The following is a 16,097-nucleotide window of genomic DNA, read 5'->3' as shown; positions in this document are numbered from 1 at the left end:
ATGGGACAATTCGCAACACTTTTTAATCCCAAACCAATTATCTTAAGAGCTTCTTTTCATGGTCTTTGCATACTTATATTTATCATTCTTTTATGTTATAACCAATTCACCCAAAATGCCAATGCTTTAAAAAGCTTGGTGATCACCGAACCAACCGACTGTTCCGGCCTGAGTCAACACACAGGCTATGCAAACCAATGCGACTTCTTAAAAGGTAGCCCCCAATGCAAATCCGGTGGCTACTTTTACTACCTTAATTTTTTCTACTGTCACTGTAAAAACCATGCTACTTTGGGTTACATTAGTCTAGCAATATGGGTGGTCGCCTTGTTTTATTTGCTAGGGAATACATCTGCTGATTACTTCTGTTGCTGCCTTGAAAAGTTATCAAATGTGTTGCGGTTATCACCGACCGTGGCAGGGGTGACCCTGCTTCCCTTAGGTAACGGCGCGCCTGATGTGTTTGCGAGTATCCTTGCGTTTGTGGGTACCACGGATAACGCTGATGTGGGATTGAATAGTATCTCGGGAGGGGCCGTTTTTATTATTTGTGTTGTGGTTGGGACGATTTCGCTATGCGTGGCTGATCAGGATGTGTGTATTGATAAGAGATGTTTTGTGAGAGACGTGTGCACGTTTCTGTTCGCGGTTGTGACACTTGGTGTTATTTTGTTTGTGGGTGAGGTTAATGTTGGTGGTGCGATTGCGTTTGTGTCAATTTATGCCGTCTATGCGACTTTCGTTGTTGCTAGTGAAATTTTAAAGAAGAAAAATGAAAATTTCAAAATACAAGGGTATGCACCATTGTTGCCTCTTGCAGACACAACTGAAAATCGAGTTGTTACACCGGATGACATGGCAGTGCCACATCTTGTTGAGTCCAAGGTTCCACATTGGATGTGGACATCACACGTGGCGATATATTCAGAGTTCAATAGTCATGGTTTGGACGATAAGCCTCAATGGGGGTGGATCGATGAAGACGCTCAAAATGAGGATTCAGGTTCCTCGGTCAGTTCCAAGTTGTTAAAGTGGTTAGAGTTTCCGTTAATGTTACCGAGACTGTTAACCATCCCAATCATAGAGGAAGAAAGATGGTCCAAAGGTTATGCGGTAGCCAGTGTTACTTTCGCACCTTTGCTTCTAGCCTTCCTTTGGAACACTCGGCATCAATCAGGCGAAGTGATGATCTATATAGGAAGTGCAATGGTTGGGTGTGCGTTAGGCGTTGCTGCATTTGTGTGCACTAGAGCCGACCAACCGCCACAAAAGTTTTTGATTCCTTGGGTTCTAGGAGGGTTTTTTATGAGCATTATTTGGTTCTACATGATTGCTAATGAGCTAGTTGCTTTATTGGTTTCTCTTGGTCTAATATTTGGAGTCAACCCATCAATTCTCGGGTTGACCGTGTTAGCATGGGGAAACTCGATGGGGGATGTGATGTCCAACGTGGTGCTTGCAGTGAATGGGGCGGACGGTGTGCAGATAGCGATATCTGGATGCTATGCAGGGCCAATGTTCAACACGCTTGTGGGTTTGGGGGTGTCAATGTTAATTGGATCGTGGTCTAAGAGACCCGAACCTTACACCATATCTCGTGATAGTGGATTGGTGTGTAATCTCGGGTTCATTGTGGTGGGGCTGGTTTGGGCGCTAGTGGTGTTGCCAAGAAACCAAATGCAGCCGAGCAAGTTGTTGGGGACGGGGCTTATTGGTATTTACTTGGTGTTTTTGGGTTTGAGAATAGGCATGGCTGTTGCGGTTGGAACACTCAACAGTAGCTAGCTAACTAGGTGATCGATGAATATTACACATTGTAGGATGCGTACTGGTGTAACTAGATATATAAATAAACGTTATGTTGTATAGCTTATTGGTGTTCTGTTTTAAAACAATAAAAATGAGTGAATGTATATAATGTTTAAATTCACTACATTCAACTCAGACCTTGCAAAATAACAACTATGTGTATAGACAGATGGTCTGAACTGAAGTCAGAAGACAAAATTTTGAGCTTTTGTATGCGGACCTTCAACTTTGACCATTTGCCTAGCAACCCTTAATACTCAACAATATTGTATATCTAGCCGCTTATCTTTAAAACTTTTATTAGGTAAAATTTAATTACTAAACTACACATATATGTAAGGTTTGGCATATAATTGTGTCAAGTTTTGACATTTGAAAGCTAAACATACAGTCATGTACAACTAATTAAATTTGGTAACTTGGGATCTAAAAGAATACGCTTATGTCATATTGAAACGCATAATGTTTTATATTGAGCTATAGGTTTTCAAGTATTTAAGCCTCCATGTACTAAAGCTTTTTCTAACGCGTGAGATGCGTGATTTTCAGCTAGTAAATTCATCCGGAGACAAGAACCCCGTTGAAAAAATAGATTAAACTATTATAGGTAATTTGTCATAACTTGTGTTTATAATAAACAAGCAAGCTTATATCATTGGTTTGAGATCAACTTAATTTGCACACCCATTTTGTATAGAAACTCCTGCATCAACTCGTTTTAAAAATTTTGACTTTTGCGGGAAGGAGAGAGTTTATACTTTATATAACATGTTTATAAGTCTTCCACTGTATTAAAATGCAATATTTAGGGTGCATGTTACAATATAAAGCTACTGGCAAGAAGACGATATAAATATGTTGGCAACTTGCCATGTAATGTAATATAATATAAATTGTAGAAAAGTTAACAAGAAGTAGAAAAAATAATATTCTGGTGAAGTTAAGAAAGCAAATTGAGATTTGACATTATTATAATTATAATTAATTAAAAAGAAATAAATGGTACTTATACAAATAATAATAAAATAAAGAGTAGCAGTAATAAAACAAAGAAAATTGAAGAGGCATATCTACGTAGTAGTAGTTGCAGGCAGGAAAGAATCATCCTACAAGGCAGTCACGTGCGGCAGTGACTCACACGACAGACAGCTTTCTCTCTGCCACTGTCACTGCCTCCTCTTCTGGCCACTCATTCATCACCACTTAAAACTACACCACCATATTTTCATTTCTACTTCAATTTGTTAATAATAATAATAATAATAATAATAATAATAATAATTTGTCTCATTTACATATTCACATATGGAAGGATGTCAAGATCTCCCCCGAAACCCAAGTCTCCGCCTCCGGTGGGCAAGTTACTACTAATTACTTTGCAACTCTCATAACAAGAATGTTTATTCATTTCTTGCTAAAGTTTGAAAATAACTTAATTCACTTATTAGCTTTTTAAAGCCACTAAGTTAAAAATTGTTTGTCAAACATAAAAGTCCCTCTATAAAGCCACAAATGAAAACAATAGGACCCTTTAAGTAGGGGGTTTCTAAATTTGGAGGTTTGCCAAATTACCGAAACTACAAATGATTTTTCTTTTCTTTTTCTTAATGAATGCCATTACAAAACGAAATTATAAACATACGCAAGACATAAGTTAAGGTGTAAGAAAGCGAGAAAACGCGTCAAACTAAATACGAAAAGGCTTTATTGTTGAGGAGAAAGTCTCTTTGGTAGAATTAGAGGTTTAGCTGATCGATTTTGGGCTTGACACCTAGGCCAAACCACCGTGGGCAGTTTCGGCTCGTCTAGACCTTTCCGCTGACTGCCTATGGGGCTTGTAATTCCACTCGTTATAGTTTGGGCACTTTTGACCATGTTTTCCACTATCAAGCTAATCCATATAAGAGTTCGCTAACTCTTGGATTAGTTCCTCATCAACATGTATGTGGTTTTGGGTGATTAGTTTTAGTGACTTTAGGATAGGATTGATTGTTAGTATGATGTTGTTATATGCGGGAAGAGTTGAAGTCAATTGAAACATTACAGCCTGCTTCTTTATGCATCAAAGAGTAAGTGAGTAACAGTAACTACTGTTTAATGTTTATCCTATCTGTTATCCAACATTCCAACCAATTCACTTTAATTTACAGGGTTACAAATTATGCGGTCACCAATCCAGAACCGCTCATCACTGTGTAAGAAGCCATACTCGATCATCAACTTTCTTAGTTGTCCTTAAACTAATCTGTTTTGGCTATCATGTTTAAACAAAAAAGCAGGCGTAATAGGAAGACTCGTAAATCTCGTGGTTTCTGGAAGTGGCTATGGTATTTTACTTGTCACTCGTATATCCCTTGTTGCTAGCTTGAGCGTCATATGGGCTTTCATTATTGGAATTATTATTTTTTTTTTTTGCAGTTGTTTCAGCATGTCATGTGTCTGCTGCAAGGGCTGTTCTGTCGCAACGCTCTGCTGCTGTTCCTTGCTAGACTGTTGTTCATGTTCTTTACCAAAGTGCAAGCCACTCGTGTGCCCTTCATGTCTAAAAGCATGTCTGTGTTGCCCAAAGTGCACTTGTTCTTGCAAATGCTGTTGGCCAACCAAGTGTTCTACCTGCTGCTCTTATTCTTCTTGTCAATGGTGTTGCTGCTGCTGATGGCAAGTTCCTTTCCGAAGAAAAATCCCCAATTTCATACCTTTCTATTACATTACCTTTTCAAACCACATCTTATTAAACTAACAACAAATTATAACATCCAAAAGCAACTGGTCTTCTAACTTGATTGCAGTGCTTCAACTTGCACATCATAAACAGACTTAGAGGGGCCAACGTTCGTTAGCTGGCGGCAACTCTTCACGTCACTAAAAGGACGAGAATGATAGGTAACCTAATCTTTTGATACAAGCAAATAGATTGTACTTGCTTGATAAGGAGCAAATGTGCATCAGTGCATGTTTTGTATTACTTAATTGCCTTGGATATCTCTATAAGTCGTTGTAAGACCATTATTGGATTAAAGTATTTTGATAGTACTCAAAATCTAAATCGGATAATTTATTAACGCTGCGATCGTTGGCTTGTTACCAGTTACTAGTGTTGATCAACAATATTTTATAAAAAAATTACTGCTTTCTATGAACATGTTTGAAATTTCCCTATCAGTAGTAATTTAGTGTTTCCTGCTAACAAATACTGGGAAACCACCATAAGTAGTAACTTTGTTAACATGAAATCCATCAGTAGGAACTTTTTACTAGCAACCAAACTAACGATTTCAAGGTGTACGTAAAGATGTTTATACCTGAGTGGTGATTTAGGGGTTGGTTTAGTGGGTGTGCTAATCCGTCTAAAAAAGTGTGAAATGTCTTCACTTAAACCAAAACCTAAAGAAAAATGTAACCAGTCGTAATCATCCAAAACAAGCATAATATATAATAACAATACGACTTTGAAGCATCTGTGCTAGGGGGCAGCAAAATACAAATTAACACAGATATTAGCAGCAGCAAATTCATGAGATACACCCATAGTTTCAAACATTTAGACATTTAGTGATCAAATAGGAGCATAAAGTTTGATTGGTTCAAGACAGAAAGTTTCTAGTGATCGTACTTTTGAAATTCCCATTCACTGTTATCCGTAATTGTAAACACAAGCCCTCAGTGCCTTACAAGTAGAGTTGCAGTTACTTACATAAGAGGAAAGAAAGAGGGCATACCTAACGGGCACACTTGATGAGTTTTTAGCCATCTGCTAATGCAATGGAAGTGAAACGCATGGTTGCACACCCCTACACACAAACAACAAAAACATTAGATAAAAAGTTGGTCTGAAAACCAAAACTGGAAAGAGGTTGGTCTCGAATCATCAATAGCGACTGTCAGTGTGAGGGCCTTTTTAAATATAATTTTCACTGAGCATTGAGAAATACAATTTCAGTTCCATGTTTACATTTTCACTGAGCAAACAATTTTAGTTTTAGTTCCCTGTTTAATATCATTCATAATAATAAGACGATTCAAAAAAAAAAATACTTATCACCTAAGAATAAAAGACTAATGTAACCATGTAATTCATCAATGCATACAGTTTGAAAGTCTAAACTCTAGTGTCCAAACCGCTGCGCTTGATTGATAACCACAATCTGATTTAAGTGAAAGTGTAACATCAAGTAAATGAACATATAACCTACAATTAAAGAAAAGAAATTCCTAATAGTTATTTACTTTGTCGAAGCTAATGTCACATGCAATGAGAGTAAATGATTGATTATATATAACAAAAAATGTTAAGGAAAACAAGATTACGAACAGCATGCATTTATTCATTTGGGTAGAATAAGAAAATAGATACCCCAAGCAACGGTGCATTCCTCACTGGTTGGTTAGCCTGACATTCAATGCCTGTCAATCAAACCAAAGCAGTAAGAAATAATTAGAGTTGATCAATCAAAGACTACATTAGAAGTCGTTCCCGAATTTGATAATCAATATTGAATTTTAGAAAACTACATAGTTATGGTTTTCAAGAGCAATAATACTAGTGGAATAATAACATTATGCGGAAAAAGAGTGGTCGGATGTTTTAACTGAATGTGTAGAATGATGTAAAAAAGACGTACGCTACGCTAAGCTATGCTATGCTAATAAATTATTGATTACCCAAACTGCTTCGGTGATCAGATAATCATAATCAGGTTCACCATAGTCAAACACTAGAAGCTGATTATATATATATTAGGTTATAAACCCGTGTATTACACGGGATTGGATACGAAATAAACAGAAGTTAGCATCATGAATTATGTTTAGCATGCATTAGCAAAAGCAAATCATCAAATAACAGCTGGGTCGAATAATACTAACTAAAAGTTGGGCTATACAATTAAAAAGGGGTTGATAACATGTCCTAGCCAGTTCACTAAAAATAATAGTTTTGACTCATTTATTAAAATATACTGTTTACTAAAAATGGTAACCTTAAACCCATTCGAAACGGTAATTTGATTCGCGTGTAAAAACTTTAATCAGACTTTGGTTACTAAAAATAAATTTTGATTCGGTTATTAAAACATTTTGCCCGTTTACTATAAGTTGGCAATCTTAACTCGTTTACTAAAAAAGGTGATCTTGACCTGTTTAATAAAAAATGGCATTGCCTTACAATCATCTTCTGTCCAAGTTTTCAGTTTATAACCGACAACTTCTTATAGCAAATTTAGTTAGGTTTGACTTCATTTGACTTTTGTTATCTGGTTTTCAAAGTTGGTCATAGAGATGGTCCAAATGGAGCAATACCACAAATTTCAGATACAACGTGATTAACCAATAATAAAAGTAATAACATGTTAGCTTGCAAGTATATTTTTAATAAACCATTGAAGCCAGTGTTGTTCGGCGGCTTCACCAAATTTTTTTCTTGACAAGTGCACCATTTCTCCAATAGTCCAATGTGATGTATTCACCTAGGATGTCAACCAGTTTATAAGATAGCTTTAATAAGAAAAAACTAATTATTGGTATACACTTCAATTCTTTTTAATAATGAGTGCTAATTAAATATGAAGTTACTTCAATAACATAAAACCCTTAATCTTGGCACACGCATTAACAACTATAATCTTCACAAAAGTGAAAAGAACTTTTTAAACCCTTGGATTAAAAATATAAAAGTAACTGAGGGGAAAAAACGTTGCATACCCTAAATGGTTTGTAGCTAAAAGAACATTCTTTAAACTATTTTCTTCATCTTGCATGATCCAATTATTATCATCTGTGGGACATTTATTGGTTCCAGAACCTTGTTCATGTCATATTTGAAACCAGTCATTAAAGTTTCCACATATCTGCAAATTACAAGGAAATAATAATATGAAGGTCATATATAGACAAAAAACCATTTTTATAGAAATAACCAACTTGGTTAAAAACTATGACCATAATTAATGCCCATCTTGTTGTCTTACCTCCTAGTGGAACCTGTGAGGCATGCCACAATTCTCTTTATGATTAGCAACATACGGGTCCAGTTGATTTTGACTTACTATCGGATATGACCATGTTTGATCTTTATCTTAAAGAATGATTATGTTAAGTACACTGAATGATTCCCTAAAACAACAATAAAGCATAATATCATGTATACTCACTTGCCAAGTTGCAGGATTTTTGAACAAAAGTTAACATCAATATTGTTGTACAGTTGCGACATATTTCCACCCGCAAATCAATAAAATCATAAAAGTTTGACAAGATGTTAAATATTGACATGGTCGAGCCATGATCGAGAACTAAATTCTCAAATAACAAATCAACTTAGATAATTCCAACAAATAATGATGAAAGTAAGAAATTTACCAAACAGAGAATAGATTTTAAATTTATAGTTTGAGTGCATAATGTTGAATGAATATTGGTGATGTTAACAGCTCTGATGAAGGAGGTATATTGCATAAAAGTACTGTCGGCCAAGCGCATGATTTTAAAAGTGAGATTGTAAAACCTCTCTTTAACGTGCTGAGTTAATGACACCTGCTCAAAAATAAAAAATTCCTTTATATTACATTAGTGGAGTAGATTAATCAACTTTTGTTATGATAAACAAAAATAACCGTTTCAAGCTACAATGATTTTATCCAATTAACAAAACCACATGCAACGAATCCTTTTTGAAAAAAAAGAACAGATTATGGAATCATAAACATAACACAAAACATTTAAATCAAACATTAAATCACTGTTATAGGATTGTAGGAACCAACTAAAGACACACGCTTGCAATGGGAATAACAACACGGTACCTCATTCATAAGAACAACACAACACGATGGTTATGAAGTTGTTGAATTATTCATGTCACAAACTGTCGTCTAGAAACAGAAACCCCTTAAGACAGTTCAACATAAGAAAATAAGCATAAAAATTACTCGGTTTAATGAAGAGAATATTGATAAGACATGCCAATGACGAAAGACTATTTGTTTGAGGGAGGACGAAGGAGACCTGACCTTCGAGAAGAAAGGAATTCTGTGCCGGAGGCGACACATCGACATCTTTTTTTAGGGTTGAGAAATGGAAGAAAGAAACCGCCAGTAAAGTTGCAATTGGACTGGAGGGAACAGGGTTTAAAAGGAAAGGCTGATGTATGTGTAAAAACAATAGTGTTTTATATATATATATATATATATATATCATGGTAGATTAGCCCCTTGGGTTGAAGGAAATAAATTAAGTAAAACAAAAGCATGCAATTGATGAGTAACAATAAATAAGAAAGAGTAGAACTCACAAAGATCCTGATATGGTTCCTGCAAATTGTCCACAACAATATCTGCTTAGCAAATCAATTACAATTAATTAAGAAACAAACAAAAATAATGATTTAATTAATGAATAAGAGAATTGATTACCTCAAGCCCAGAGAGCAACAGCGTTCCACTTTTTAATCTCAAATCACTTGGTGGCTGCTGTTTTCTTCGTTGAAGGCCCCTCGCCCATCCTCACATCAGAAGCCATCGCAATGGCTCACCTTTCCTTTCTAACCCATGCCTTCTTTTTATTCTCAAGCTCGGTTCGGTTCGCTTTGGTTCAGTTATGAAAGATTATGTAACAATAATTGTGAATTAGAAACACCTAAAGCCTTTTAAATAAAGGCCCATTAATAATAAAGATAGGAGTAGAGGCGAGGAAGTAACCCAGTTCCGGATATGTGGACACGAACCTGGTTTTAGTTTCTCTCTCTATCCGATCAAAACAAAGACCCAACCCGATAAAAACCTGGCCAAAAACCAGACTCGGTTCTTCCATACCCAAAACTAGTTACTATCACGTTTTAGTTCATGAAAAAAAACCCGATTTGCCCCCTTCTAGATGGTAGCATGACTATATACAAGTATAAATGACCCCTGTTTCGTGTATAGCAAGTACACATAATTAAGTGGATGTGTTGGACTTTTAGCTCAGCCATACATAAACCGGACTTAAAATAATAAGCATCCAACTACCACAAAATGTTTTAAACGATGATATATTATTTTCCAAATTTTCGTAATGAAAAAGAGATGATGTAAGAGCATCTTCACCGGTGTTTGTGTGGAGGTTTTTGTTGACATGGAATGGTGCAAACAAAAGTTTACGGATGGAGACAAATGTTTGTGGAGGCGTTTGTTTGTATTCTCAAACGTTTGAAATGTGGGTTTGTAGTGGCTCCACCAAAACCACTACACACAAATCATATACACACACACACATATAGGGTTAGGTTAGAATAAAAACACACTTGAGTTGTAAAAACTCTATAAACTCATTCTCAACCACATGTTTTTAATTAAAAATTAAATCTTGTGGTCCACAATTAAAGTTAATAAAAAATGTTAAAGTTAATTTACACTTTCTCTCTCATGAAAACGTAAATAAAAATTAGTAAAAAAATGTAAAAAAATAGCAAAACATTATTTTTATGTTTTTGATGTTTTGTATTAAATGTTACAACATATATTACATGTAACAAAAAAAAACGATGTTACATAGGGTTTTCATAGGTTTTCATAACTCAAGTAGGTATTCATTTTATACTTTGCCTACACATATATATACATATTTATTATATAGTAGTAAAAGTAGGTAATGATGTGGAAGATGAGGTGAATGTTTTATTGGTTTTTGGGTGGAGTAAAAAATGAGGTTTTTTAAAGAAATAATTAGAGCATGATGTGACGACGAAGTGGAGGTTTGAATTGGTTTATGGGTGTGGAAGCTCTAATGTGACAATTATTCTCACGATTATAAATGTCCAACCTAATATTACCACTTTTTCGGAAAAAAAAAAATCTTGTTTATTTCTTTTGTAGGGCCCAACTCCCAAACGTTTTTATTGATTTTGTCCAACTATAGGAAACGTAAGTAATTGGATAAAGGATCATGCAAATAAATCAAACGTCAGCGTATGTATATGTCTACATATAAATGGGGACTCGTGGAAATTTATGTATTTATTTATTTGTTATATATAAAAATGTATTTATTTATTTGTTATATATGTAACATCATCCAACAGTAAGGTTGTTAAAGAAGTTAGTTTTCAATAACCAATTGGCACACTCAAACCAAAGGAAAACAGTCCTAGTGAGCTATGCATGGGGTGACATTGTGACAATTATCGAGTCACTAAGAAACACGACATATTTAATTATAAATAGGCAGTGTTATGCTTCATTGATAACTCTAAGTTTTATTAAAAAGATAATGCTTATGGTAAATCAGAAGCCAAACGAGTAACAAGCTACGCAAATCTATTATTGATTTGCCATTTTGTTTAATGATGGTATTAAATAAATGAAACATGAATATAAGATCAATAAACTGATAATAATAGAAACTGTCCTATTACATCCCATATACAAATTCATTAAAAAAAAAAGGAAGGAACAAAAAATCAATTAAAAGAGAGCTCGATCCTTCCTCTAATAGGAAAAAACCCAAAACTTGCATTTCATGTATCTACCATAAATGTATCTTTTGATGAAATAGAGTATGGTAACTACGAGTCGACTATCCTCTCTTTAATCTTTGTTGCAATGGAGAACTCCCAAGGGTTCGATGCACATTAGGGTCAGAGCGCGAATGCGGGGAAAAGGGCGATTTTGTCCTATGTCGCTGCCCATGGTTATGATGAGGACCACTTTTACTTTCCTTTTGCTCTTCTTTTGGAGCTGTGTAAACAAACGGTCCAATGTGGACCTCGTTAAAGTCTTGTAGTGCCTCAAGAGTTTTAACAACTGTGCTCATACATGGTCTTGCTTTAGGCCTATGGCTAAGGCATTGATAAGCCAATTCTGCTGCCTTTTCCGCACCTGATTCCGAGTACATTCCTTCGAGTCTTGGGTCAAGTATCCGGTTGAGTTTTCTAGGACACTTGAGTTGAGGCCTGGCCCAATCAACCAAGTTCTGCTCTCTATTAGGACGACTCTTGTCCATTGACTTTCTGCCTGTCAGAAGCTCCAATAACACAACCCCAAAACTATAAACATCACTTGCTGCTGTTAAATGACCTATACAAAATCCACTTTCCATATTTAGTAAAATTATCACGATCGAGAAAAATGCATAAATCAACTTGTTATGTATATATATGACATGCCTGTCATTAGGTACTCGGGAGCTGCATAGCCATGTGTACCCATAACTCGAGTGGAAACATGTGTGTCATCTCCCTCAGGGCCATCCTTTGCAAGTCCAAAGTCTGACAGCTTAGCTTTGTAATCCTGTAAATCAAAACCAGCAATTGAATTCAGTATAATATACATTATAGGTCGGTAATAGAAAAAATGTACGTTATGGATTATTAGATGCTTACGGAATCTAGTAAAATATTTGATGCTTTAAAATCACGATATATAACAGGCTTTTTCGCTTCATGAAGAAATGCAAGACCTTTTGCTGCGCCTAAAGCGATTTTCATTCTTATTAACCATGGAAGTGAGACCGAAAACCCTGAAAAAGCAATTTGCTAAAGATTAGTGTTTTATTTGGTTTCATGAGAAAATAAAAATAAAAATAAAATAAGCAATTACTAATAACTCCAAATACGTAGTTTAGACTTTAGATATGAATTTGAATGAATATTATTTTTAACAACATTGACTTTTGATCTATGGAAGTCCTGAGCTGGTAAACTGTCCCACCACCTTACAAAAAGTCAAAAGGTTTCCATGATAATGAACAAGTCTTGCCGTAATGCTAGTCAACCATCCAAAGAAAAACATCTCATTTCTAGCAAGCTGCCGTTTCATTATTTACACGGCCTTTTCTTGTATTATTTCTGTCATCCCCACACTACCTATATTTATATTTATATATATACACGCTTTGTCAGCATGCAATATAATACAATATCCAGATTGCTATAAAAATCTTACAACTAATTAAAATCTCAACAAGAGCTAGCGACTATATATTATTAATCAATATCTATAGGAAACTACGTTGATTTTTTCAGTGGGTAGATGTGAAAGATAAACGATCTGTGATTCGTTACCTAATTTACTATGACATTATCTTGTGCATGTGAAAGTTGATTGAAGTGAAAAAGAAAAAAGATTATATACATATCATACCATAAGAGTAATTAAGAAAGTTAATGCTTACTTCGAAAGAGTTGATTTTCTAAGCTCCCGCGTGGCATGTACTCGTACACAAGAACCCTGTGTTCGTCTTCGCAACAGTATCCGATCAACTTCACCAAGTGTGGGTGCCTCAATTCACCAAGAAATATCACCTCCGTCTATCACATAAAATAACAAATATTACAAATGGCTTCGATTCTCTTAATTATGAAATATATATGTATATAATTAAGATTCTACAGCCTAGCTCTGATGGTAAACATCCCTCCTTTTAGTTGGGTAAACCCGGGTTTGAATCCCATTAAGAACGAGATTTAGTTTTAGCCCTGCTTGCGGTGCGCACATATGATGTATATATGTGTGAACCCTCGGGTGGGCAAAAGTGAAATTGCACTAATTTTGACGTTATTTTACTAATCTCGTGAAAATAACGTTAAAAGTGATGGACGGTTAATCAGGCATCATGTAGTGGCGTTGATAGCCGAAAGACAAGGGTACATGCACCGATCAGCCGGTGTCCCGATGATTGAGTGCTATGTGCCTTATGTCCAAGGCTTGATGCAAAACTACTATCGAGCCGGGGGTCTCACCGGAAGCAGCCTCTCTATCCTTATGGGATAGAGGTAAGGCTGTCTACATCTTACCCTCCTCAGACCCTACTATAGCTTTGCTATTGGTGGGATATACTGAGTACGATGATGATGATGATGATGATGATGATATGTATATAATTAAGGTTAGAAACCCATGTGTTATACAAGTTAAATAAATGTTTTCTTACAGATATTTATTTAAAGAAACATATCACATATATATTTCTAAGAGACGCTTAATAAAAATTTAAAGTATAATAAAAATTTAAAGTATAAGACCTATAGTGTAATCAATTATTTACCAACTTAAAGGAAATCGTGATTATATAACACGAGAGAAGTGAGAAATAAAAATCTAGACTTCATCAAATTTCATTAGAAACCTACATGCATGCGCGCACGGTATAAATTACTTTTATTTATCTATGAAAAACAGAAGATATATATTTTTGGAGTGGATTTCTATCTTTATGTAACAGAAGATATATAAATTGTAGCATTCATCTCAAAGTATATAAAGTACGATCCAAATTAGAGATTAGAAATATCTTAATTAGTATTATTATTATTATTATTACATATATAGCTAGGCAGGAAGGCATGCACATACCAGCCATTCTCTGTGGCCTTGTAAGCCTTCCAAGTCAAGGATCTTGACAGCCACAGGCTGAGCCTTCAAACCAGGCTTAATTTTATCATCAATGAACCCCTTGTGAACCGGTCCGAACCCGCCTTCACCCAAGAAATTCGATGATGAGAAGGACTGTGTGATGAGCTTAAGCTCAGCCAAGGTGAACACATGGAGGTTAGATCCTGCAAGCGAATTCGATATGTCCTCGGAGAGCGTAGAGCTGCTTAAATCCGTAAACGAGATCCTCGGAAACGAGTTATGCGATGCAACCGCAGCCGACTTCTTTTTCGGTTTATCCTTCAATGGACAGATTGGCTCTTGAATCTTGAAACACTTTGGTAAGAATTTATTAACCACCGTCATCGTTTCGTTTCGTTTCGATTCGATCTTCTTCTTCAACAATTAATCAAGGTTTGAATTGAGATGAGAATTAGATAGAAAAGTTGACAGCTGGATGAAATGAAAGAAGAAATGAAATGGTGGTTATATATGAAGTTGAAGTTGAAGTTGAAGTTGAGTTATATATATATATTGAAGGGTTCCTTGCAAAGAAATTTTCAATTTTCAAATATATATAATTAAGCAACCACTTGCTTTCGTGCTTTTGAATTTTTAAAAACCTTTACTTAATTTTCTTGCATACCAACATTGAGATAGAGGCTTACAACACCTTTATGGGTTAGACCAATAATGTATCTTTCAAGACTTAATTTGCATAGTCTTATTTTAACAACTATTTATAGATTTAATTGTCGTATAATGCTAGTTCAACGTACATTTTTTATTTGAGAATTGAGAGTTTATGATTAAAGTCCGTTCAATTATCATATGTTGTTATTATTTTATTTATGAAGTAATTATTCCTGCCTATCATTAATATAATATAATATAATATAATATACATACTATGTATATAATATGATTAAATTCAAATACATGCCCACAGATTAATTATTTTGTCTGGTTAATTAAAAGGATTTTCTATTTCATTTGCTTTATATTTTAGAATAGAATAGTGTGGTGGGGATTTTGGTGAATGGGAAAAGAGAAACCCGCATTTTGACTTTATAGATAAATGGAAATATGAAATACATGGAGAGATTTTTCTTGGTTGGATAATGGGCCGCGTAGGGGAGTCGCTAATTTGACTGACTGACTTGGTCATTTTCTTTTCCCATTTCCACAATTCATTCTTAAACCATATGCTCTATTATTAATAACTAAATGAGGTTATTAAAGATTAAACCCAAAAATAAATAACTAAATAAATAACTTTGTGCTAAGGTAACTCTTGTGCTTGTGCATGGGTTCTTATCGAAAAAAATTCTTACAGAACACTAGATTATTGTGAATATAAAACCTAATCCAAACCGCTTAATCTTTCTCTCCTTATATACGATTACATATATAATTATATGTGTTTAAAGTTTTAAGCATTGTCTACATGTGTAGTCATATAAGCTATATATATGATCTATACAAGTTTTATTCATTTTTTTTATTTTAAAGATACCAATAAGGCAATAACCATTGTACTTCTTATATTTAAAATAAACAAGAAATAGCTTTTTATGTTGTTTTGCATGTTCCTACCATATTTAATGACACATAGATATATCTATGATTCCCTTTGAACATAATGTCATGACTCATGAGACAACCATTTTCATTTGAAGATAAATAGCCACGATCTCTTCTTTTTATATATAACAAGTAACAAATAATACATCATTTAACTTTTATAAAATTACAATACTGATTTAGTGATTTCATCCTATGTCTAGGTGCATGTTACATATAAATCAGCCTCCACAACACAAAACAACAAAATTAAAGTGGACCTTTTGTTTATTTAAGTAAGCCACTTAATTAATTATTGATCATGGCTTGTATTAAGCAAATCCGACCACAGGTTTAACATATATGTTTGTGAGACACAAA

The 16,097-nt window shown here is 34.7% G+C and overlaps 1 protein-coding gene and 1 pseudogene across 1 annotated transcript; one reads left to right on the top strand and one right to left on the bottom strand.

Moving 5' to 3' along the window:
• Positions 1-1,785, top strand: LOC143541772 (cation/calcium exchanger 4 pseudogene; annotated as a pseudogene).
• A 9,573-nt stretch (positions 1,786-11,358) lies between these two features.
• LOC143541741 (serine/threonine-protein kinase RIPK-like) lies at positions 11,359-14,519 on the bottom strand. Its single transcript, XM_077034481.1, has 5 exons — positions 14,136-14,519; positions 12,955-13,090; positions 12,164-12,300; positions 11,948-12,071; positions 11,359-11,858 (listed from the first exon to the last, which is right to left on the bottom strand). The coding sequence occupies exons 1-5, from the start codon at positions 14,517-14,519 to the stop codon at positions 11,359-11,361; spliced, it is 1,281 nt and encodes a 426-aa protein (XP_076890596.1).
• Between the last annotated feature and the right edge of the window lie 1,578 nt (positions 14,520-16,097).

Source organism: Bidens hawaiensis, unplaced genomic scaffold (genome assembly GCF_021521415.1).
Source record: "Bidens hawaiensis isolate Kalapana, Puna unplaced genomic scaffold, B.hawaiensis_p1.1 tig00012646_1, whole genome shotgun sequence".
Classification (NCBI taxonomy): Eukaryota; Viridiplantae; Streptophyta; class Magnoliopsida; order Asterales; family Asteraceae; genus Bidens; species Bidens hawaiensis.
This window is presented reverse-complemented; position numbering and strand designations above follow the sequence as displayed.

What these genes read in the sequence shown, in the direction of transcription:
- LOC143541741 (XM_077034481.1), bottom strand. Translation starts at nt 14,519, where the DNA reads ATGACGGTGGTTAATAAATTCTTACCAAAGTGTTTCAAGATTCAAGAG. An exon ending in AAGGCCACAGAGAATGGCTG is followed by an intron (nt 13,091 to 14,135) that starts GTATGTGCATGC and finishes TTTATGTGATAG; the next exon opens with ACGGAGGTGATATTTCTTGG. An exon ending in AGAAAATCAACTCTTTCGAA is followed by an intron (nt 12,301 to 12,954) that starts GTAAGCATTAAC and finishes TTGCTTTTTCAG; the next exon opens with GGTTTTCGGTCTCACTTCCA.